Raw genomic sequence first — 26,641 nt, forward strand, 5'->3', positions numbered from 1 at the left:
CAGTCTATCCTCCCACCTTTTGGGGGTTGTCTCTTCCATTTCTACCATTCATGGGAGAAGTTTATTTCCAACAGAACAGGAAAAAGTTCAAACCTGAGTTTTAATGCCATCTCTCTATTTGCAAGGCTTGGTCTTCAGCTCAGCAGCACAAAGTCCTTCTTCCTACCAGTACAGCAGATAGAGGTTATTGGAGTCACTCTGATGCTACAGCATCTAGAGCCTGTCTACCAAGGGACAGATTCCTCACCCTGACACAGCTAATTGCATGAGTTCAACTAAGTCCTCAAGTCAGTGCCTCAGGTCATGGCAATGTTCACCTTCGTCTCTTTATATGCCTGCTTGCACCTGCACTGCTTCCAATCCTGGCTCAGGTCAGTCGATATCCCCAACAGGGATTGTGTGAACAAGTTTAGCTCTGCCCCTCAAAGAGGGTTAGTCTCCCTTAACTGGTGGAAGAATCCAGACAAGGTGTGTTCAGGGGTTCCTTTCAAACATTGTCTTCTTGCCGTTACAATTGTTTTGGACATGTTCCTCTTCATATAGGGAGTTCACCTACGGGATCACACAGTACAGAGAAGGTGGACCACACAGGAGTCCACCGTTCACATCAACATTCTATACCCAATGACCTTAGTAGACATTTCACATGGGATCACAAGTGGGAACTCGACAAATCCATACTCAGAAAGATATTTCTCTCACCTGGGATTTTCCAGCGATAGATCTCTTTGCCATTGTTGCCAGCTGAAGATTCATGAACTTCTGCTCAAGGGGAGGTCTGGGTCATCATTCTTTGTGGGATGACTTTCTCCTCTTCTGGTCGAAGAATCTTCTGTATGTCTTTCTTCCAGCGCTGCTAATCCTCAGGGACCTGAACAAAATCAGACAGGACAGAGCCACAGGCATTTTGATTGCACCAACCTGGCCAAGATAAGTATGGTTCCCTTATATCCTTCACCGCTCCTCTCAAATGGCTATCAATCTACCATTGATGCCCAGCCTTCTATTGTGGGACAGGGGGAACATTCTTCACCCCATCTCAAAACTCTGACTCAAAGCCTGCTACCTGGATGGGTTGTCAGAGGTAGAGCTCTCCTGTTCTGGGGAGGTGCAAGAGGTCCTGTTCAACAATAGAAAGGAATCCACCAGGAAAACTTACCTTCAGAAATGAAAAAGATTTTACCATTGGTGCACGCACCAACACCTGTCTCCCATCTCGGAAGTTTTAGAATACTTTAGAGTACACCGAAGAAAGGGAGGTCTCTCATTGAGCTCCACTGAAGTCCGTCTGGCAGCCACCACAATGTTTCATTCGCCTGTAGAAAAGTCCTGTGTGTTTTCTCACCTCGCAACTTCCGGATTTATCAAATAGTTATCAAACCTTTTCCCACATGTCAGGGAGCCCACCCCAACCCGGATCTTGAACCTAGTTCTCAATTTGACAAAACCTCCCTTTAAACCAACAGCTACCTGTATGCTTTTACACCTTTCTAGGAAAATGCCTTTGTGAGCTAGGGGCTTTGATGGCTGACCCTCCTGTACTGTTTTCTTCAAAGATGATGTGACCCTCTGGCTACATCTACAGTTCCTACCTAAAGTCAGTTCAGACTTTCATATAAATCGGACTATTCAACTCCCCATATTTTATCCTAAACTCTATCAAACTAGGGAAGATGCTGCCCTCCATGCTTTGGAATATTAGGAAGGTAATAAGAAAAGGAGTACTTGTGGCACCTTAGAGACTATCAAATTTATTAGAGCATAAGCTTTTGTGAGCTACAGCTCACTTCATCGGATGCATTCAGTGGAAAATACAGTGGGGAGATTTATATACATAGAGAACATGAAACAATGGGTGTTACCATACACACTGTAATGAGAGCGATCACTTAAGATGAGCTATTACCAGCAGGAGAGCGGGGGTGGGGGAAGGTAGTGGCATGCTATTTGGACAGGACTAAACCTTTTTGAACTTCTGAAGCTATTTGTATCTCTTGCAGACAGAACTTAAGGTACACCAGTGTCTACCGAGAGACTTTCTAACTGGGTTTCCACTTGTATTTTCTCATGCTAAGAAGTCACTAACATGCCATGCCTATTCAAGATTAAGGCTATGTTTTAGTCACGAGTATTTTTAGTAAAAATCACGGACAAGTCACGGGCAGTTAAAAAAAAAAAATTCACAGCCCGTGACCTGTCCATGACTTTTACTAAAAATACCTGTGACTAAAACTTGGGGGGGAGGGGAGGAGGCTGCCCGGAGCCCCCACAGGTGCTGGGGGAGGGTGGCCCAGGTGCTGGCGGGGGCAGGTGGCAGCATGAGGCCTGGGACCCCTGTTGGTGCTGGAGGGGGGGGCGCAGGCAGCAGCGTGCAGCCCAGGACCCCTGCTGGTGCTGGGAGGGGGCAGGCAGTGGCCCGAAACCCCCGTTGGTGCTGGGAGGAGGGATTGGCAGGGGGCCGGTAGGCTCCCTGCCTGGCTCTGCACCTCCCCTCCCCCCAGCAGCAGCAGAGTTTGGGTGTGGGAGGGGACAGGGGATTGGGGCACAGGACGAGGTGAGGTGGATTCTGGGCGGCGCTTACCTGGGGGGCTCCCCGGAAGTGGCGACATACCCCTCACTCAGCTGCTAGGCGGAGGCGTGGTCAGGCAGCTCTGTGCGCTGCCTCTGCCTGCAGGTACCACCCTCGCAGCTTCCATTGGCTGCGGTCCCCGAGACTGGAACCACGGGGCCCAAACTGCAGCAGCGGCCATTGCACCTTGCGCAGGGGCTGCCTCGGCTGTCCCTGATCCAGGCACACCAGTCGCTAAGGAGGTCAGGGAAAGTCACGGAATCCGTGACCTCCGTGACAAACTCGCAGCCTTACTCATGATCATAGCCCATTTTACCAGATCTCAGTCCATATCCTTTGTCCTGCTAAAAGATCACCCTATAACAGAAATCTGCAAAGCTGCTACATGAACTTCGATCCACACCTCCAGCCTGTTATACCCTAGTGAATGCTTCTCAGGCAGATGCTGCCTTTGGTTCTGCAGTTCTAGAAACAGTTCCGGATTGAGTTCTGAAGCTCCCGTCTCCTTCAGGGGGCACTGCTCAGGAGTCATAGAATCATAGGGTTGGAAGGGACCTCAGGAGGTCACCTAGTCCAACCCCCTGCTCAAAGCAGGACCAATCCCCAATTTTTGCCCCAGATCCCTAAATGGCCCCCTCAAGGATTGAATTCACAACCCTGGGTTTAGCAGGCCAATGCTCAAACCACTGAGCTATCCCTTGAGTGGAGCAGCCATAGGGATGCTACTTGAAGAAGGAGAGATTGCTTACCCTGGACAGTAGCTGGAGTTCTTGGAGATGTGTGTCCCTATGGACGCTCCACTATTCACCCTCCATCCCCTCTGCTACATAGTATTTTATCTCTGTGGGACTTTGCAATGGAGAAGGAACTGAAGGCGGTTCATCTGTTGCACCTGCATATACGCTTGGTATGGGGCACAAGGCTAATTATGGCACATAAATGAACTGAATGGAAACTGCTGCCAAAAATTTCCGAGTGAAGGCACATGCGCAGCTCAAGTGGAGCACTCATAAAGACACACATCTTGAAGAACTCCAGCTACTGTACAGGATAAGCAACATCTCCTTCCCAGAATTCAACCACAACCTCATTGGTTAGTCCCCATTACTAAGAAAGAAAGACAGAAAGAAAGTTGGACTATATAGTTTTTCTCTGTGCTGGCTAGAACAAAAGTAGTTGAGTATAATTATATCTATACTCTTTCTCATGGAACAGGTGAAAGTATATCAAATTAGTGAGAACTAATTATTTTTTGTATGTTAAGGAATGTACAAATTTCATATTGTATAGCATAGCCTTTAGTTTCTAATTTCAAGTTTGGCCTAGAAATTTTAATATTTTTACAAATTTTATAGATCTAATGTAAATGACTTCGTCCATCTGATGAAAAATAACTTTTTAAAAAAGAAAACATTTAAAATAAATATTCTTTATATATAGTTTCATTGGGCATTTTTGAAACCAGGAATGGTGAACTATAAAACCTGCCATTCTTCTGAAGGTATTGTTAAATTATCAGTGCTTGCTGAACTACAGTAGTATTGACAATTTCTAATTGTTGTATGTACCGAATTGTGCTAGTTGTCTCTGTTGACCAACATTCAGGTTCTATTGTGAGTTCAGAAGGATTTCGGTGCATCATAAGGGGTAGGAGGGCAAATATGGCTTTTTGCCACTTTTCCACTGACTATCCTTTCCTTGTAATCCTGGGCTTTATATAGTTCTGAAACTGTTCTAGTTTACTCTGATGTTGTATAAACTAAAGATCCTGTTGTGCTGAATGGCTGTGTCTGGCCATTCCCCCTTCTGCCCCCAGCATGATCCCTATTCCAAGGGAGGAGGCGAGCGTTCGTATAGAACTGGCATAGCCAGCTGAAGGTTCCTCCCATAAAGGAGAATCTTTAGCTGCCCATTTAGAGTCATTTTAAGGCTCTTTGCATTGCCAGCACAAAGAAATAAATCAAAGTCAAAGTTTGAATTTTTTTCATGCTGTGTTTTCTTACTAAGGTTGTATTTTTGTTTTAGGAAAAAGATTAGAAAACATACGAAAAAAAGTGGAGGAAGTTTTTCTAGAGGCAGCATGGAGACAGCCATCCATTCTTCTGATGGATGATCTTGATCACATTGTTGGAGTTCCTTCTACACCAGAGCATGAGAACAGCCCTGAAGCAGTTCAGAGCTATAGACTTGCATATGGTAATGCTATGCTAACAGCTTCTGGGTATTTTTCTCCTGTTGCTTCTTATGTGTCTGGATAAAAATGTATTATAATTTAGAATTTCTTGTACCTGAATGACAGTTGTCTGGACAGTTCTGTTTTCATCACCCCTGCTTCTGGATCATTCTATGTTGTAAACTGCCACAGTTTACAAGTTCCGGATGAATTTTGAACCATTATTAATATAGATTATTATGCATAAGTAGCATTTCTTTTAACTGAATGTGTGTACCTTTTTTATCTACTTCTTATCTACACACTTCATTGTGTGCGGGTTATCGGTTTGTTTGTTTTTTTAATTTTTACAAACCATAGCCTTTAAGTGAAGAACTGGACAATGCATCCTCCATACGATCTTTTTCTCTAAAGTGCAGCCAACATTAAAATCTCTCCACATAAATGTTTTCAGTACAGGAGACTGAAATAACATAATATGAAATAATCAGCATCAATATATTTTATTATTTTAACTGTGTTAAATTCTGCCCTTGTTGTAGGATTTAAGGTATAACAGATCTTCAATTTTCTAAGCAGTGTCAAAGGGAGATTGCAACTTTTTTAATTAAATTCCTTTTGTGGTTTCTGGAATTCACACTGAGATTAAATTTTCAGAAATGTACACCTAAATTACAAAATGGGTACTTGTATGTACAATTTCAATGTCTTAATGCTTCATTTTTGTTTTATGCACACAACCTTGATACGCAGTTTTAAAAGTTAGCATAAATGATCTGCCTTATTTATATGCTTTATTTTTGTACATGACATCTAGAGATCTAAGTAGTTCAAAACTGCTATTTATCCTAAACTCTTAGTACAATGGCTTGGCACAAAACACAGTTTAACACCTTGGTATTGTGATAAGTCATACAATAAACTATCTAAATTATATTATTATTTCAACTTTTTCCTGACTACGCTGCAGAGTTGGGATTGTAGCTTTCTGCATTTTATTCATTCCAGATACAGCAGCAGAATTCACAATAGAGGAAAATAATCTTTAATATCACAGGGTAGACATCATCAATAACTGTACAAGTTTAGTCCTATGCAAAGCATTTCTGACAGTGTTTCCTTGTTGGAGTAGACTGTGCCTTGAAAAATAAATACATTTGTTTAGATGATAACAGTTCTATAATACATTACAGAAAAGTTAGTGTAGTAGTCGGTGTTATATCTCCAGTACTGTAAAAATACTCAGCATTAATAAATGTATGAAATTTATAATCTTTTATTACTCATGAAACAATGTCTTGTATATCTAGTTCTGAAAGATGTGATAAAAGAAGTTATTTCCATGGGCAGTTTGATTGCATTAATTGCCACAAGCCAATCTGAACATTCTCTGCATCCTTCCCTTGTTTCTGGTCAAGGAACTCATGTATTTCAGTGCTTCAAACATATCCAGCCTCCAGATCAGGTAAATGCAATAATTGAATAACTTGGTCAAAATGTTGGTTGTGACTTCCCTACAGACTTAGATGCTGCACCAAAGAGGTAACACAAAGAGATAATTTGCTGCTGAAGTTGAGGTAAAACCAAACCAAAAACACAACAACGCTACTGGGGATTTTAAGAGATCTTTTGTGATATTAAATAGCCTATAACTTTTCTATGTTATCTTCAAGGTTCCTTTTTGGAAAAAAAACACAAAGTTATGCCTAGTGGTGAGTCTGTCTCACACCATTCAAATTAACAGACACTTCACCATAATGTATACTTTCCCAAATTGTATTTGGGTTTTAAAATATTTAAAGGGAACTAGTTTTTTTAAATTCAAAAATTTGTTTAATTGAATATATCCTTCTACTCTTAAAAATAGACTATATTGAAATGGTACAAAAGAAATAGCAATCCATGTATTAAATATAGTGTATTCTAAGGAAAAATAAAAAAGATTTGTATTTTGTACTAGTGTGTGAGAGAATGCCCACAACACTTTGGAATCATACCCAAGTTTATGGTGCTTTTATTGTTCTCCTGTCATAAATGATCCATTTAAAAAATCAAGGACTGCATTCAGATCTCTAAGTGCTGACTTGTGGCAGAAGAAAAGACTTCCCCTGAAAAACTATGTTGTATGACAACTCTGTAATCTGAAATTACCTAGACTTGTTTTTTAACCAGTGTCCAAATACAAATAAAAATTTCCAGTATAGGCCTTATTCTATAAGGTAGTGGAGAGTACTCAGCACCTCTCAGGATCAAGCCCTTTATACCTGTGTGAGTTGGTCTGTTTGTTTCTAGGATTTCTCATTCTTCATTTCTGATTTGGAATTTATTCCAGTGTTTGTGATGCAGATATGACTGGGATAGAATAGAAAGATTGATTTCTGAAATGATCATTGCTGGGCTAGAGGTTACAGTGGTCAATTAGTCATTTAGAATTGTAAAGCTGGTGAACTCTTAGAGAAAGTCAGATAAAATATTATTTTTTCTTCAATTTGTGTTAGTATTTTTTATACATTTGGTCAAAAAACTCCTATGTTGAATGAAATGTTGGTAACTGTTTTCATTATCTGAAACATTTTGATTCTTCTAAGCTTAAGGTAATAATTCATATCTGTGAAAAACTATGTATAAATTCACTATATAGTTTTATTTTTCAGGAGCAAAGATGTGAATTACTGCATTCCATAATAGAAAATAAATTGAACTCCGATATAAACAGATTCTATGATCTTGATCTCCAGCACATTGCAAAGGAAACAGAAGGGTTTATAGCTAGAGACTTTACAATGCTAGTGGATCGCGCCATACACTCCTGTGTTTCTAATAAGGGAGCGTGCAACAAGGAAGGTATGTGATAGTCACCAAATCTCTACTTTGTTTTAGTTGTACCATATGGCATGTGTGTGCAATAATAATACAGAAGCAAGAAGTTATAGTAAAACTCTCCATACTTTACATTTAAAATGCATTTAACTGTTGTTTAGAAAGTTTTCTTGTCTTTGATATCATATTCATACATTCTTTTTTTCCTCCACCATAAGGGTAAATTGATTTTAACTGGAGTTTGTTTGTTCCCGGCGGTTTTTTCAACAGACTTGAATCTGTCAACCTTAGACTTTCAAAAAGCTTTAAAACATTTTACTCCTTCATCTCTGAGAAATGTTAACCTACACAAACCTAAAGACTTGGGCTGGGACAGGATTGGTGGCTTAAAGGATGTACAGCAAATACTCATGGATACCATCCAGTTACCCACAAAGGTACCCTTTTCTTTTAAACCAGGAACAGATGCTTCAGTACTTTACAAACCATTGTGTTTCTGGAACTCTGATTAACAATTTTACTTTGTGGAACAGCTACTCTTAGAAAAAATGGACTCTTACAGGTACAGCACAGAACTTGTAGTTCTAGTAGAGGGAGGACTAAGGTGCCTTTAAGCCATTTTTTGCACCCTCCCTTGCCTGAGATGCTCTGAAGGCTTGAGAGGCCTAGAACATAACATAAGCATTCCAGCCCTATGGGCCATAGTGCTGCCCAGAAGCTCTGTTTTATTGCAGCCTTGACCTGGACACATTCCTCCCAACCCCAGGCTTGTCTTCTACTCCTGGACTTGTAAGTTGGTCCTGAGAAGGTAACATTTCTACAGCTATCTATAGTGGCTGAACCAGAGGACTCTTCCCTTAGCCGGTTATGGAGCTTTTAGTACCCTTTTACATCAGCCTGGCTCTTTTACCCAAAGTAAAGGTACCAGAGTAAGGGTGAGAAACTCACCCTGGAGCTTTTCAAATAAATGGTTTGGAACTTTTAGTAATAAGCTACTTTAATATAACCCAATTATAATATAACTGATAATATCAGTTGAGATGAGCCCTTCTGCTGATAATGTGGATGAAGTAAGTAATCCCACAAGAATGTCCATATAAATAAACACTCATCAGAAGCCAATTATTACATAATTACTTATTTGGAAATAGATATTACTCTTGATGACTCTGTATTTTCAGTATCCAGGATTATTTGCAAACTTGCCAATACGACAGAGGACAGGAATTTTGTTGTATGGTGCTCCTGGAACAGGAAAAACTCTATTAGCAGGTGTAATTGCCCGAGAGAGTGGAATGAATTTTATCAGCATCAAGGTAACAAAGTTTTGATGGTTTATTAGATCTTTGTATTAATGCAAAAAATCCCAACTTAGTTACTTTGTGTGTGTGGGTGTGTGTGTATGTATAATATATATATGCAAAAACAAATACCAAAATAAGAAATTCACATTTAAAATGAAGTCAGTGTCATGACCACAAAGAAATTGTTATAACATTTAATTTTTCTGCTGTGGATAAATACTTACTTAGTCATTGGGCCAGACTGAGAGAGAGAGAGAGAACGAGTGTGTGTGTGTATGTGACTATGATGCTGTAAGTCTAGAGGATGTGAGAGACCCAGGGTCCAGTCTCCCTGCTCCAATCACTCTTTTATTATTTATCCACAGTGGAACAGGTTCAACAGGAAAGACTGAAGCCCCACCCCCCATCAGAATATCCCATAACTCAGTGGCTAGAGCAGTCTTCTGGGAGGTGGGAGACCCCTGTTCAAATCCTTCCCCCTCCATGAGAGGGGAATATTGAACCTGGCTCTCTCATCTCAGGTGAGTGCTCTAACCACTGGGCTAAAAGTTATAAGGCGGACACTGCCAGGGCAATTTTGAATGGGGGCCAATCCAGTAGCCTTGCTTAGCAGCCACCCACTGGGTTGAGCCCTCCACACAAGATAGGTGGGAAAATGCCTTGTCAAGGTTCCTTCCCCACTCTGAACTCTAGGGTATAGATGTGGGGACGTGCATGAAAGACCCCCTAAGCTTATTCTTACCAGCTTAGGTTAAAAACTTCCCCAAGGTACAAACTTTGCATTGTCCTTGAACCCTATCCTGCCACCACCAAGCATGTTAAACAAAGAACAGGGAAAGAGCCCACTTGGAGACGTCTTTCCCCAAAATCCCCTCAAGCCCTACACCCCCTTTCCTGGGAAATCCTCACCAATTTGTACAGGTGAACACAGACCCAAACCCTTGGATCTTAAGAAAATGAAAAATCAATCAGGTTCTTAGAAGAAGAATTTTAATTAAAGAAAAGGTAAGAGAATCACCTCTGTAAAATCAGGATGGTAAATACCTTACAGGGTAATCAGATTCAAAACATAGAGAATCCCTCTAGGCAAAACCTTAAGTTACAAAAAGACACAAAAACAGGAATATATTTTCCATTCAGCACAGCGTATTTTACCAGCCATTAAACAAAAGGAAATCTAACACATTTCTAGCTAGATTACTTACTAACTTTACAGAAGTTCTGAGTCTGCATTCCTGATTTGTTCCCAGCATAAGCATCACACAGACAGACAGACCCTTTGTTTTCCCCCCCACCCCTCCTGATTTGAAAGTATCTTGTCTCCTCATTGGTCATTTTGGTCAGGTGCCAGCGAGGTTATCTTAGCTTTTTAACCCTTTACAGGTGAAAGGGTTTTGCCTCTGGCCAGGAGGGATTTTATAGCACTGTATACAGAAAGGTGGTTACCCTTCCCTTTCTTTTTATGACATGCCTATTTCTATCTTTCCCCAGTTTGTGAATCAGTCTGAGGCTTAGGCGGGAGACAGGTGTCTGGACACCAGTCCACCTGCTCAGAGGCAGAAACATAGGCACAGAGGGAACTTTTATCCTGAAAATTTAGGCACTGAGTGGGTTTGGCGGGAGTTTTGTGAATTGCAGTGGAGCAGAAACTGGGATTTAGGCACCTAAACCCAAGACTTAGATGTGTAAGTACCTTTATGGATCTGGCCCTGGCTATCTAAGCACCACTGAGTGACTGCACACTGTGGCCACACAATGTTATCTCTGAGAGTTTGGTTTGTAATTAATCACTAAGTATTTTTTTAGAAAATTTTATGTAGTCTTAATTTCTTCTTCTTTATAAAACTATTCTAACTCAGTGGGTAATGCAGCTGGCCAGAATAGTTTAAATGTATCTTCAGAACACAATCCACAGACTTGTGATACTGTAACACATTTCCCTTTATAGCAGGAAGACAGAGAGTGACTGAAATTAGCACTACCTGGCACAGTTTATCTAGTTTTTTGACTCACCTGGGAACCACTTCTTGCCCATTACTTTGAAATTCTCTAGTGCTTGCATAAATAACCCACCTTGTTAATAGATTCCACAGTGATATGGAATTAAGAAAAACCACAACTCCTGAGTCTTCTCATTTTGCTATTTTACAGGGACCAGAGCTCCTCAGTAAATATATTGGAGCAAGTGAGCAAGCTATTCGAGATGTCTTTAACAGGTTGGTTCTCTAAGAATAAATTTTGTTGTAAATAGATTCCACTTTCATGGTTGATGCTAAAAATAATTATTTGAATTTCCTGGTCAGCAGTCTGAAGGAGCAGGCTTAATGGGTCTTGATCATTAGGTCTGAAATAGCTAGACCTGCTGAAACCACATGTTAAAATCCTGACAGGGTCAACTTAACCTTCATTCTTCATAATTTGATAAATTGTGTTCCTTGTAGTTTATTGTGTAGGTGGCCTTCGGGTAAGACTTCACAAACTGAGACCCTGTTTGCTTGTATTGACATTAAAGTTTCCACAGTAGTTGAACAGCATAATTGTGAACTTCAGAAGGAAATAGAAATAAGTACAAAATAAAGTATAAAATATTAATGGTAGTTAACTGGAAATCCTGTTCTTCAAAGCAGCTCATTTCCACAGGAAACCATCATAGTTGCTGCCTTCTATAATTAAATGTAACTATATTAGGACTTGTCTACATCAGGGGTGCTGAACCTACAGCCCATGGGCCATACACAACCCACCAGAGCATTTCATAAGGCCCACTGTCTGCTTCCACATAATATACTAACGGCCAATTCATTAGCGTTTTGTCGTCATGTTTACATCATTTTAGTTTACACAAGTGTATAAATAGACAATACTGTACATAGGTTGTTTCTATCTAAAAACATACAAAACAAGCTGAACTGAAAATATAAAACCAATACTGGTGATTTTAAATCTTATTCAAATACGTAGAATCTGTTTGGCCCTTTCAAGATTGTGCTTAGGTTACTCCTGGGGGAATTCTGTACCACTACACGTGTGCATAATTCATGAGCCTCACACAATTTTAATTTTTTGTGCAGAAAAAAGCTTCTGCTGGAATGTTGCTGCAGTTCCACCTTTTGCTCACCAGAGGGTGCTATGACAATAGAACACAGCAACCGCTCCCAGCCTGCTAGGGAAGAGAAAGAGCCTGCCTTCTTTGCAGCGCCTGTCAGGCCACGTCAGGAGACAGGGGCTATGGAGAGACAGAGTGCGGCTGCTGGGGGGGTCAGACAGGCTCATAAGGGCGAGTGGGGGAGGACAGACTGGGGCTGAATGGGAGTGGAGGCCCGGGGCCACAGGGGGAGGCAGGTGCAGGGCCACATGGGCAGAGCGGGAGGGGTGCAGAGCTACAGGGGAAAGAGGCTGGCTGAGTGGGGGCCCAGAGACACAGGAACAGGGGGGTGTCTGAGTGGGGGTGGAGGGACACGTGGACAGGGGATGCAAGGACACATAGGGAGAGGGCAGATGTGCCTGACTGAATGGGAGAAGCTAAGGGTCAGCCAGGGTCTGCATGGGGGAAGCTCCCTAACAGTCCCTCCCCGCCCCTCAAAAAAATCTGTTCATACTTTTCCCGCTCATACCCAACAAGCCTCCAAGTTCACACCCAGACTCCTTCCCAGCAATTACTTCCCTCTCCCTCAGCTCCTCTATTACCTCCCTGACTTTGAGGGATGTGGAAAATATGGTTCTGTATTGAAGTTTTAAATGAATTATTACTCAGATTTCTGTATTAATATGCCTAGTAAAAAATCTATTTGTCAAAAAACATTTTCTGAATCTTTTTTTATTGCCTGTATTGTTACAGGCATACTTGCTGACAGGTATTTTGAAATAAATGACCAAAAATAATTGAAACCAGTGTGATTATATTGTGTTATTTTGACAAGTAAAATATGCAGAATTTGAAAATATTATGCGCAGAATTTTTAATTTTTTGGCACAGAATTTCCCCAGGAGTATTAGGTTTATATGGCCTTCCTGTGTAATAAGGTTGCACATGACTGGCCTACATGAACACTGAGTTCATGGCAAGCTGGGATGTAAATCTACCCTGCAATAGCCTGCCACACACTAAGGCTTATCTTCACAAACATTTAGACTGTGGCTAGCTGTGGTGTGAATCTACCCCACGCTAGTCTGCCAGGGTCTAACAGTTCAGGCATAAATAGTTTGTTAGAGCACTTTGATTTAGTCCTCTTTGAAACAGGACTAGATCAAAGTGCATTAGCAGATTTTTAATGTGCATCAGCTGGGTCCACATGAACAGTTAGACTGGGCAGATAGTGCACGCCAGATTCACACAGCAGCTTGCTGTAAACTAAATGTTTGTATAGACAAGCTCTTAGCATCCGTGTCAACCCTGCTGCTGCACACTAGAAGTTCCTTTCTGTGCTTCAGTCTATTCCTTTTCAAAGCAGGGTAGATCAAATACTACAGAACTTTTAGTGCATGGTAGTAGGATCCCCACTAGCACAGGGTAGATTTACACCCCAGCTTACTACAAATAAGTGTGTTTTGTGCAGACAAGTCCTTACAAACAGAACACATATTTCACATCTCTAAGCAGATTTATTTTACTTAGCTCAAACCTAAGCAGAACTGAAGGATTGTATTTTGTTCCAGAGCACAGGCAGCCAAGCCTTGTTTAGTTTTCTTTGATGAGTTTGATTCCATTGCCCCTCGACGAGGTCATGATAATACTGGAGTGACAGACCGAGTGGTTAACCAACTGTTGACTCAGCTAGATGGAGTAGAAGGCTTACAAGGTAAATAATTTAGCTGTCTTTTTTTTTTTTTTTAAAGGCATGAGTTCAACACATTAATGATAATCTCTTACTTTTTCTAAGGGGTTTATGTGTTGGCTGCTACTAGTCGTCCTGATTTGATTGACCCTGCTCTGTTGAGGCCAGGTCGACTGGATAAATGCCTGTACTGTCCTCCTCCTGATCAGGTGAAGAAACACTATACTGCACCATATATGAAAGGAAAAAAAATCAGAATAATGAGCGGGATTCTCCACTGCCTTGTACTTTGTGTAGTCATGTACACCTGAACAAAGTGGACTTGATTCACCATTGCATAACTTCAGTTTTACACCTGTGTAACTTTACTAATTTCTATGGAATTGCACTGTTGTAAAACTGGAGTAATGCAGAGTGGATCAGATGCAATGAATGTAAAATGGCGATAAAACATGACCAAATCAGAGTTATGGAGTTTTACGCCCGCTTTGCACTATGTAATTGACTATGCAGTGTTCAAGCAGTATAGAATCAGGCCCAGTATTCTTAGGTCTTGTATTTGTAGAAAGAATGTAGCCCTTCAGATGTTTGTAATCCCATTTAGGAGACAGCCATATTAAATTTGATTTGACTGATAGTGTTAGTGTTTGTTTTCTCCAGATATTCTTCCATTGTTTTCCACAGATGTAGGACCAATCATGATCTTGTGGCTAAAGCCCTCATAAAAGGGGCTTTGCTTACAGGAAATACATAGGAGCAGGGATTGTGGAGATTGAAATTTGTCATTTCCATCTGCCAACAGGGCCCAGGTCACCATTTCACCTGCTGTTGCAGGGCATAATGAGGAGTAGAGTACATGGCCTTTTGCTTCCCCATGCAAATTAGTGACCCAGTGTTTTCCAGAGCAGGTAGGCATGGAGTCCAGCTGTTTGGGCTTTCCATTACCTGGCCTCCATGCAATGGAAACATATTTCATCAGCATTTGGACAATTATGTACTGATGTAAATGGAAGGACTTTCAGTGACTTCAGTGGGTTTTGGATCAGGGCAGCAGAGATTGCAGGATTTGTCTCTTTGATTGCCCCTAATTATAATGGCAAATATTCATTAGCAATTTACATGGCAAGTTTAACAGATATCACCCCATTTCATTCTCACATGTACAAAGATAATCCCATGCACTAAGAATGCAAACACATTCTATCCAAATATTTTTCATTGCTATTTCCATGGGACAAAAAAATGAGCTCTTCAGTCCAACAGAGTTATTTCCTTTGTCTGGACACTTCTCTTCTTATGTTTAGAAAGGTGAAAACTGGTAAAAAGGCAAATCCAGTTATATTTACAAAATGTGTATGAGAGTTCACCTTTTAATGGTGTATTTAAAAATCTTGGATATTGATAAAATAATTAGAGAATGCGCTCAGAGAATTCATGGCTCACTGGATATTTTGTTTGGCAGCATTTTTCTTAGAAAAATTAAGTGAAAGTAGTAATGAGCATATGCTTGTATTTGAAAATAGATTGTTCATATATGTACTATTTTAATGATATGAGTATCCCCTTCCAAAACATACATTTCTGCAGATTAGTTTGACCACTTGAGAAAGTGCTTGAGAGAATTACTGTCAAAGTACTGAATAGCAGTTAGAAGCAGGAAACAGACGACTTTACCTTTTTTTCTTTTTAGACTTCTCGTTTTGAAATCCTAAAAGCCCTCAGTCATTCTCTGCCTTTGGCAAATGATGTGGACTTTCAGCATTTGGCAGCAAAAACAGAGCACTTCACAGGAGCTGATCTAAAAGCTTTACTGTACAATGCCCAGTTAGAAGCAATACATGCTAGCTTGGGTTCAAGTTTACCACAAGTAAGTGCACTTAAAGTATTTAAAGGATTTCCTTAATTACTGCGTTGTGTTACAAATATATTTTAGAGAGGTTAACTTTACCCAAAAGAGATTTCTGCCACTTTTGGCAAAATTATATTTAAATAAAATGTCTCCTTTTCCTATAATTTCTGTGATCTGTAAACTCTGTCAGATAGTTTAAAACTTATTCTATATTTGTAGCTTATTAAAATTTTAATAATTTCCCTGTGACAAAATTAGTTTAATTTTTTAAAGTATTTTTGCCATTTAGAAAAGATGTTGAATTGATTTGTTTTGGTCTGAACCCATGCATATTGAATGAGAGAAGTGACAAGACAGAACCCAGTAACCCTCACATGAGTGTCCTTAGGGTCAGTGAGCAATTTCCCAATATTAGGGTATTAAAAGGAGTTGACATACCTAATAATATCAGCATGGACACCTGATAATTCTTCCTTGAGTAGTGTTCCCATGGGTGCTCCACTTCAGGTGTGCTCATGCCCCTTTAATCAGAGTATTTTGGTAGTAGTGTCTCTTTGGCCCGTGCATGCATCATATAATTCCTCATGCCCCACTCTGAGGCTCTATAGGAGTGCACGGGCAAGCCACTCTCCATGCCTTCCTTTCAAAGTTGCTTAGCCTAGGTACCCTTCTTTAGTTATTATATTTACATTTTATTCAATAATTTAGGGTGACTTTTGATCTCTTTCCTCATTGGGGAGTGGGACTTTCCCCTGTTAGATTCTGTTGTCTTGGGGTAGGCCAGGCTCTCTGGGCTTCAAGTGGTGCATTTCTTGCTGGGAGGCCATCCCGGTCAGTGATGGGCATTCTTGTTGTGTCCACTGCTTGGTTGAATCTCATATCCCTGAGAGTGCTCCAACTGCTCCATCTTTAAGGGCAGGGTAAGAAAAAATCGGGAGCTAAAACTGAGATTCTTAATAATGGAGAGTTCCCTCCAACAAGCCTCAGCTTCAGGCCAGGAGACCCCACCGAATATTGGCTGCTGAGTGAACACAAGGCCCTGTCAACTTCAACACATTTACCTAGGTCTACCCAAGGTAAATCCACTGAGAAAACCCATAGAAAATGAAGTCAATCTCCACAGAAAGAGTCCACTTCAAAAATACCTCAGTTCCCATGGATCGAGGCTGCTTTGGAGACCTCATGTCCCACTCTGGGTACAGTTGAGGCACCAGAGGCTCTCTGTATCAATCCTATGCTTGGGGCTCCAGGCTAAGCAGAGAAAAAGGCCAGCAAGCATGCCTAAGTACCAAAACCTTCAGTGCTGCACAAGCAGGACACTACATCATCAAAGCATTCCACCTCTAAGAGAACAGTTCCATGACTTCTTCGGTTCCGTCTGCATCTAAGTTGGCCACTAAGACAACTTCAGTACTGGGAAGATGTCATGCCTCTCATATGGTCTCGGCACCCCCTAATATCACCTCATCAGTATCATCTACTTTGACAAGAGTGGACTTGCCAGAGCAGCATATACCCTCGGTACTGACAATGGGATGGGGCCCCGCTCTTCAAACCTACCCGCTACCTCAGAAGTTCAGATTCTCAAAGAATCTACTGGTTTTCCAGGAGCTGGAGTCTCCCTTGTTAGTCAGTACTGCAACGGTATCAGTACCGCGACAAGCACGGTCACCAAGGTGAGACCTTTCCCCGGTGCCATGTGGCTCTCCAACACATTCAGAGAGTGCTGAGGCCCCCCCTCTTGAAGAGCAGGAATTTTCCTTTCATTCAAATAGTTTTATCCAAGATTCCCTGACACTTCAGATGAGATTTCCATCCTGACACTTTTGATGAGAGGGATTTGCACCAAAGATGGGCCTGTGTTCCCCTGACCTGGTTCAAGCACCGATGAATGTCACTCAGATGCCTTTTGACCCTCCCCATTGGCCATACTGGGATTTTTGGGCTGTGTATCATCCACAGTTTTCCCATGCGCCTTTTCTCTCTTGCGGGGAATACGCCCCTACTCCAATTGCTCCTCCTTCGTTATCTCTGGAACAAAAATCCTTTGAGGAGCAGGAGGCCAGGACACTTAAAGAGGTTACTCCACAAGCAAATATTAATTTTTCCCAGATGAAGCAATTATGTCTTCCTCACCAACTGTGGCTGATGACTTCAGATACTTCCAAGAGTTAATGAAGCGCATTATGGATTCCCTCCAGATTCCCCTAGAGGAGGTCAGGGAGCCACAGCATAAGCTCTTGGACATCCTCCAATGGATCCCTCTACCTGAGTTGTCCTGCCTATTAATGAGACCCTGTTTGATTTTGCCAAATCCATCTGTCAGACCCCTGCAACAATTCCACCAACATGTAAACAGGACAATAAAAAATATTATGTTCCAGCTAAAGACTCTGAATTTCTGAAAAAAGAAAAGGAGTACTTGTGGCACCTTAGAGACTAACCAATTTATTTGAGCATAAGCTTTCGTGAGCTACAGCTCACTTCATCGGATGCATGCGATGAAGTGTAGCTGTAGCTCACGAAAGCTTATGCTCAAATAAATTGGTTAGTCTCTAAGGTGCCACAAGTACTCCTTTTCTTTTTGCGAATACAGACTAACACGGCTGTTACTCTGAAATCTGAATTTCTGTTAACCCATCTGACACTGATCTCCTTGGTTGTGGAGTCAGTGAACAAATATGACACACAACATCATGCGAAGGCCACACCATGTGATGAGGATGATCTATTCAGCAGAAAGACCTACTCATCCACAACACTTCAGTTTAGGATCGAGAACTGTCAAGCTCTCATGACTAAATGCAATCATTCAAATTACCACCTTTTATTGAGCATCTGCCAGCTGATCAGTGTGACCAGTTTCAGGTTGCTATTAATGAGGTTCAGCTGTTAGCTACAAGCCTTTTTGGACACAGCCTACACTGCCGCTCTATCCATCTCTATGGCAGTAGTCATGCATAGGGATTCCACTCTGGATTCCCAGTTGAGGACCTTCCCTTTGATGACTTCAAACTGTTCACTGAGTCCACTGGTGAATCACTGAATACCTGTAAGGATTCCAGAGCTACACTGCAATCCCTTGGGATTTACATACCTACAGACAAATTTAGTAGATTCCAGACCACTCAAAGATCCTACCCTGCTTCATTCTCAGGATTGCAGAGACCATATGAAACCACCCAGGAAAAAGTCGAGGGTCCTGAGAAAGAGACCGCCTGATCCCTCTGCACCTGCTACTGAAACAGCATAATCTAAGCATCAGTTTTAACGGGCTGGTTGAAGACCCGGAACTATTCCCCAACACCAAGCTGTATATATACCATTGTACCCTCCTTCTACTCTTTTGGAATCTCTCTCCCACTTTCTTTCTGCATAGGAGAGAACCACATCAGACAAATGGGTCCTGGAGGTTATAAGATCAGGGCACACTATCCATTTTACTTCCCTCCCCTACACCCACTCCATTCCCTATCACTCTTCATTGACCCCTCTCACAAGCACCTCTTAAAGCCAGAAGTGGATCTGCAAACGGATGCTGTAGAACTACAAGGAGTCCAGCGGCACCTTTAAAAACTAACAGATTTATTTGGGCATAAGCTTTTGTGGTTAAAAAAACACTTCTTCAGATACAAGATGTTTTTGTGGATACAGACTAACACAGATAGCCCTCTGATAATTGGCTGTAGACTAGTTTCTATTCTGCACAGAGGGAAGGGGTTTTATTCCAGCTACTTTCTGGTCCCAAAAAAGAATGGAGGATGGAGACCAATTTTGGATCTAAGACTCCTAAACAACTTTGTCAAGTCTCAAAAATTCAGGATGGTTTCTCTTGTAGCTAAATTCCATCGTTACAGCCAGGGGATTGGTTTTTAGCCTTCAACCTTCACGTTGCTTATTTTCGTATCATAACTCACCCATCTCACAAAGATTTGAAATAGGGCAGTAAGTAGCCCCATTGTCAACATCAAGTGATGGTTTATTGAGGAAAAGGCATTCACAAACATCTTTAAAATTTAGCAGCATCTTTTCCTCTTAACAGAAACCTTGACAAACACCACTAATAATGGACCTGTTACTTTCCAGCAGTCTTTCATCAGCCCGGAAGGATATGGTACAGTACAGGTTGTGTCTGAAGTTCTGCTAACATCTTATATGCTTAGTGAGTGACACAGGACACAAAACAATGAAATAAGACATTATATTTATCTCCCCAAATTATTGCTCTTCTGTCTGCTACGGAAGCAAAAAGTTCCAGCTAAATCTGAAGAATTTTCTCTGCAAAATAGTTAGAAATTTCCTCACAGTGGAGGAGGGATTGCTAGAATCAGCAATCAAGCAGAAATAATCCAAATTATATTGTTTGTTAAATATCAATTTTAAATGAAATAGCAAATTGCTGTTACGTGTAAATAAATTTAAAGCCTCTGGCAATGGGTCTCATTTTGTTCTTGTTTTGTTCCAGGATATCGGTTCTAGCTCAGACAGTGACCTCAGTCTCTCTTCTATGGTTTTCTTAAACCATAGCAGTGGTTCAGATGATTCAGCAGGAGATGTAGAAGGAGGGTTGGAGCAGTCTCTTATTTCCCTAGAGATGTCCGAGTTGTTTCCTGAAGATTCAAGGTCCAACATTTATCGTCTATACTTTGGAAGCTCCTATGAATCAGAGCTAGGAAATGGAACTCCTTCAGAACTGGTAATTTGTCTCTTTTTCTATAATTGACATTTATTCTAAACTTTTTTAGGGGGGCAATATAAAAATATACAAATTACGATATTTTGTGTATGAAAACAGATACTGTGAATTTAGAAGACAGGAACAGTTACAGTGCTTTTACTTCTCTGCAATTTGACAGTGTCTTAGACCAAGATATTTTATAATTAAGTAAACCACGTCCTAACTAGTTCTTTTTATGTAACCTATGTGTTTTTCCCCCAAAAAAATTCTCCCAAAGTAACCGAGACTGAATAGTACCATATTACAGAACCATTTCAGTCAGCATAGAGTGCTGGAAAGCCAAGTCACAATCAGAATGCTGAGAATGCCAGCACCTGGAATGCGGCAGTTTCCAATAAGCTATTCCATCAGTGCAGTACTTTTGGCCAAATGGGTTGCTTCTGTGGAGTAAGAAAATCTTAGCTGCAGTTATTGATTGGACTTAAGGACCAGAATTTCTATAGTTTTGTTGCCACCGCTGTTAAACAAGTCACCTAAGGAATTTATTCCTTTATCCCTTTATTTGTGCCAGACTCAGGATTTCACCATAATGGGACTTTAGCAACCATGAATGGGTAACTTATTTTATTAATCCTGGTCCTACTGATGCCATATATCTATGGGCTAGTTTGTTATTATTCACATCAGACACACATGAACAGGTTCAACATGTGGTGAAAACCAAAGAACAGAAATTATAAAGAACATTGAGAATATACTTAAGAACTTATGTGATGCAGTGAACAAATGAAAACATAAATATAATTTTTGAAACAGGATCTGGCATCTTTATGAAATGCATGGATTTTATAAAAAATATTTTAAATCTTGAAAAACTTTTTTTAGGCTAAAGCACCTCTTACTGATAAAATCTTTTTTTCCCCCTTATCTTCCAGTTGGCTCTAGGTAATAGGGGTTTTCTAAAAGTCTATTAGAGGTCTTTGTACAGGAAATAAATATTAATCATTTTGAAGAAAGCTTGGTGATCTGAAACTGTAACAACCTGTTGTCAGGCTGAAATCCTAACTGGCTAAACAACTTTCCTTTAAATCATTTAGTGACATTATAATTCAGGTAGCCACTTCTTCCCAACAAGTATAGCTAGATTCTCAGAGGAGGCATAGTTCTTTGGCAGCTCTTTGCTTCCATTCATTCAAGGTCACTTGAGGTATAGTTTTAATTGCGTTACCATCGAAGTAATAATATAATCTTATAACAAAGCTTGGCCAGTAATATTCAAAGCTGTTTTCTCTATTTTTAACCTTATGGAATACATTTTGTTTATATTTACTGAAATCATAAAACCCCTCAAAATAACTTTGTTTACCATGCCTCTTTCAAATACAGTAGAGCAAGTATTACACTACTTGCAGTAATCCCACAAGATCTAGGTATAAATTGCATCAGGGAAAATTAATATCAAGTATTTAGAAATAGCTTATAAATATAAGTCAGCTAGTCAGTAGAATAAATTGCAAAAGGCAGCTGTACAATTACTTGAGGTATTCAAAGATAGACTTGCCACAAGGCTAAACTTGACACCTGCCTGTTAAGGGTGGTTTAGAGATAATAAATTCAATCCTGCTATGATACAGGGAATGCATTGACATGATACACTAGAGGACCCTTCCAATCCAAATGAGTCTGTTCCAGATTTTGGAAGAAGTTTTGACTTGAGGGAGTTCAAATATTTTCCCAAAACACAAAGAAAAATCTTTTTTTTTTGTTTTGTTTTATTTTTTATTATGTCAAAGTTACAATAAGACATTAACATACTTCATTGTACATTACTTATTAGTTATTCAGGATCAGGTTAATATTCAAAGAATCTAGCTAAAGATTCTGGCTTGCTGGCTAAGGAGCCATTTTCCTCTGAGTATGCTAAAAAGGGAGACCAAATTTCTAAATACCTATCCTCTTTTTTATGCTTCTCTTGTATACGTACTTGATGCAAAAACTTTTCCATTATAAAGAGACTCCATATTTTACTATACCACAATCCCATAGGAGAAGTCACTTTTTTCCAATAACATGCAATACAAAATCCTGCTAACAATAAAAAAGAATGAATTTGGCATTCTGTTTCAAATGTTTACTGGTGCATTAAGTTAGCAGGTCAGAGAATTCCTGGGAAGCTGGCATTTTGTTATAAGATGAATTTCTTTAATAATTTCCTCCCAAAATCATCTTATTCCTGAGTGCCACTGCCACGTGTCCCCCTTTCTCCACATCTCCTCCAGCTAAGTGCATTCCTAGTGTAAAAATACAATGGATCTTAACTGGAGTCAAATGCCATCTATACAGTAATTTATTTTTAAAAAATTATTTTTGAGCTACATATTGAAAATGTATATCCCATTTCTCATACAGAGACACACTCATCTAGATTAATTTTTGTCCAAATTCATCTCCCATCTTTTATTTTCTCTGTTTTAAATCTTGTGATAATTCTGTCTTTGATTTACCTTAATCTCTTTAATGGCAATATTTGTTTATTGCAAAAGTTTATTTGGTTTCACCTTTGATTTTTTCACTTTGTGTAGTACCTATTGTTTTAGTATAATAAAGGTTGACTAGAGGCTTCTCAGTGTTTACCCTCTAAAACAGTTGTTCTCAACCTTTTTGGGCTCAGGACCCATTTGTAAATGTTTATGGCCTGTCACGACCCAGTAATATAGTCTGGAGGTGGAGGCCCTGGGGAAGGGGGTGGGGGATTGGATCTGCCCAGCACTCACCCCACGGTGGTGACTTCTGCAACTCCTGTGTTGTGGGGCTGGCTGGGCTTGGCTATCGCTCTGGGCATTGCAGCTTCCATGGTTGCAGCATCACTCAGGTTTGGCCCCGCTCCCTGATTGGACCAAGTTTATGTGAGTGGAGTTGTGACCTGGCTCATGGGGTTGCAGTGCCACTCACTCAAATTTGGCCTACCTTGGGCTTCTGTTATCATGACAGCTGGGCCAAACCTGAGTGGCGCTGGGAGTCCAGAGGTTACGGTGCCTACAGCAGGGAGGTGAGCCCAGCCAGCCCTATGGACCAGGAGCCACAGGAGCTGCCACGTGACCCTTTGAAACATTCTGGTGACCCAGTTTGGGGTCCCAACCCTCGGCTTGAGAAACCCTGCTCTAAAATATGGCTGAGTGACTGAGAAATTTTCTAGAAGAAGTCCCCAAGTCTATTTATCCAAAAGTTTTTTCTTTATCTGTTGGTTTCTGGACAATCCAGTCTGTGTTTCTCTGTGGGGTGCAGAAGGTGGCTTCAAAGGGTGATAACAGATCGAGTACATAAGTATCCCCTCCCTACTAGAGAAGGTATATACAATGCCACAACAATACATACACAATTGCATTTTTAACACAATGTATTCCAAAGGTATTAACCCTCATTCAGTAAGGTTTAACTTAATTCAATAAAGTTTTATCTTAATTCCATAAGGTTCTTTCAGGATATTACAGTCTCTCACAATAGTGTATAAAATTTGTTATCAAAAGTTTAAATCCTGGTGGATGGGTATCCAAAGTATTAATACCAAGAGAAAGTTCAAACCTTAGATGTGGAATTTTTATTATGCCCAGTGGTCTTCCAGGTATCAGAACCCACTTTAGCCAGCCTTTTTTGCACCTAGCATTCAGACTGGATTCTCAGGCAATCCCTCATGTCATTTATTCTTAAAGTAGAATTTAGCTCAATTCTACTTCACCATCTTACTCATGGAGAGCTGCAAACAAAATTATTTTCTTTGAGACAAGATATTGGGACAAATGCCTTCATCCAGGACCATTGTCACTGCAGCTCTACAGTTCAGCTAGTTTGGTGCACTGTGTGTTCATCTCCTCTCTGATGTGTTTTATATTTACTTATATTAGAATGTAAGGCCTTTGGATAAGGGACTATATTTTTGCATAAGTCTGCAATACAATATGCACACCTATAATGCTATATAATTAATTGTGCCTGGCATTCTTCAGTAACCGTGACTAAGACTATATCTTTGTCACAAACTTTTTTTTAACACAAAAACATGAATTTAAGGTTTTATTAGCAACAAGTAATGATCTTGTAACTTTCCGAGTAAAACTCCTATATGATTTTTTTTTTTTAATAAACTTGGCTCTATATGTAACTGGATAACCTGATTTTTTTTAAACAATTATCAGTAAGCAGCTTAAAATATTTTAAATTACAAAATAAAGTGATCTGTTGACTTTGCTCTTCTTTAAAACAAAATAAATTTGCGTCTTTTTTTTTTTTTCCTTGACAACCATCCAGTCTTAACCATGAGATTACAGAATGCTCTTAAAGGTATAGGGATTAATCTCCAGCGATCGCTTCTGAATCCAGATCTCCACTGCACTAGGAAAATGTACTGCTGCTGTTTATCAGGCTGAACCTAAGGGGGGTTTTTTTGGTTTTTTTTTTTCCTCCTTTAACAGAACTCCAATGAGTTTGTCAAGCTGTAACATGTTTAACTCTTCCACTCTTGTCCCTAAAAGAAAGCTGTATATTCGTAATGTTTCCATGTTAAAACATGGATGAATGTTCAAAATATTTTAATATGTCAAATTTCATCTATATTAATAACAGTTTTTGAAGCACAATGGCTAGTAATGCAGTCAGTATCTTACAGGAGGCAATTTCAAAGGCAGTTCTCTATGTAGGGAAATTGATTTTGTTCTGCATTTCTAACACCGTAAATTGAAATACATTTAGGTTTCGATTCAGTTCAGTAAAGTCAACAGGAGGCTTGATTGGCTTCAGTGATTGTTGGATCAGACCATTAGAGATTGAGGCCCCAATTCAGCAATGTACATCGGTATATGAATAGCTTTAAGGATATCAGAAGTCAGTGGAACTATTCATATGCTTAAAGTTATGCATGCTTAAGTACTTCTCTGAATCAGACCCTACAGGATTGTCAGAGACTACATGCTGGGGGAATTTCTTTAACATCTTGGCAGACATTCAAACAAAGACAATCTCTAGGTAGCAGGTCTGGCAGTCCCTGTCAATACTATGGTTAAAACTATGCTTAAATGATTTTGCTAGTGCAGTTCTAGCATGGTTAGGTATATGGGGATTGTTGATGTGTAGGTAGAAGACAGATGTTGATATAACATCAGAGTTAAGGTTGTGTACCTATGAATGTCATAGTTTTCCATAATTATGCTTAAACTTTAACATTAATTTAGACTCGCCTGTCTTTCAGATGTTATTTTTGTAATAACTGCAGTGTTTTGATCAAGCTCTTGAATTAAAAAGTTGATATGTGAATTCAGACCCTTATCTTAATATAGAATTTTGTCTGAGAAATTCCTTTAGTTTTATGATGAAGTGTCATGGTAAATGTTGATATCCCTCCAATGCAGACACCTTTATTCTCCAGTAGCTGTATAAATTAGATTGGGGTAGAATTTTCAAAAGTACCTAAATGAGTAACTTAGGCACCTATGTCCCATTTTCAAAAATGATTTCGGGGGTGATTTTTAGAAGCACAAATGGCAGTTAGATGATTTTCAAGGAGTCTTTCAAGAGACTTTGGAGTGTAAATGCTTAAGTCACTCTTGAAAATTGGATTTAGGAACCTAAGTCACTGAGGTGCTTTTGAAATGTTTTTTATATATATATATATATATAATATGTCATAGATGACAGCTGTATTAACATACTTTTTGATACTTCAGAGTTCTTGAACTTCCTAATATGCTTCAGCTTTGGAATTATATAAATTTTCTAAAGTCTGCTGAGAACTCAGATTGCTGATGTTTAAATTATCATAGTGAATAGCTTCAAAACTAACCATGTAAACTTTCCCAGAATTCAAAGCCCCTAGTTCTTCCTACTGTTGGGATGTGCCACCCAGTACAGCTTAGACGCACCATCCAAGTTGTACTTATGTTGCATCCCCAAGAGTCTGAATATTCAGAGTCCACCTCAGAGAACTCTGGTTACAAATAAGTAACCTTCATTTCTTCTTCAAGTGTACTCTGCGCATTTACACTCTTGAAGTGCACCAGCTGGTGCAGCTTGGCCTCAAAGAACTCAGGGTACAAGTAAATAACCTTCATTTTTCACTCATAACTAAGACAAATTTGGACTATTAGACCAACTGTTTTTGAAATAGTGTATTCCCAAAAAGTTAGATTTTTCTAAAAGTGAAATACCTCATTATTCAAAGTTTTGTATGTTGTCTGAGCCAATGTGTTGGTGCAATGGTGCCTTCTCTGGCCTGCGGGTCATTGGCACTTGAACTCATTTAGCCTGGTGGGCTGTTTGTCTATTACTGGTGCCCAGGGATCTGAAGACCCACTCCACTCTTAAGTCCGTCAGGGAGTTGATAGGGAAATCCATGCCCACCCACTCCACTGGGTTCCAGCTCAGGGTCCTCAAGCTAGATAAACCGTATCAGGGTTTGTTGTCTCCGGCTATGCCCTGAGCTC

General features: G+C 40.1%; 1 protein-coding gene across 4 annotated transcripts in view; it reads left to right on the forward strand.

Annotated features, from left to right (window-relative positions):
* PEX1 (peroxisomal biogenesis factor 1) overlaps positions 1-26,641 on the forward strand; it is a 52,065-nt gene that overhangs the window by 22,138 nt on the left and 3,286 nt on the right. For all 4 annotated transcript variants that reach the window (XM_043541208.1, XM_007060298.4, XM_037890697.2 and 1 more), the window contains exons 12-21: positions 4,595-4,765; positions 6,053-6,207; positions 7,397-7,586; positions 7,833-7,999; positions 8,744-8,878; positions 11,018-11,082; positions 13,523-13,665; positions 13,747-13,850; positions 15,332-15,508; positions 19,956-20,186. In XM_043541208.1, the coding sequence (XP_043397143.1) occupies positions 4,595-4,765; positions 6,053-6,207; positions 7,397-7,586; positions 7,833-7,999; positions 8,744-8,878; positions 11,018-11,082; positions 13,523-13,665; positions 13,747-13,850; positions 15,332-15,508; positions 19,956-20,186 (1,538 nt within the window). The remainder of the gene's footprint in view (positions 1-4,594; positions 4,766-6,052; positions 6,208-7,396; positions 7,587-7,832; positions 8,000-8,743; positions 8,879-11,017; positions 11,083-13,522; positions 13,666-13,746; positions 13,851-15,331; positions 15,509-19,955; positions 20,187-26,641) is intronic.

The sequence above is a fragment of the Chelonia mydas genome, chromosome 2, assembly GCF_015237465.2.
Source record: "Chelonia mydas isolate rCheMyd1 chromosome 2, rCheMyd1.pri.v2, whole genome shotgun sequence".
Taxonomy (NCBI): domain Eukaryota; kingdom Metazoa; phylum Chordata; order Testudines; family Cheloniidae; genus Chelonia; species Chelonia mydas.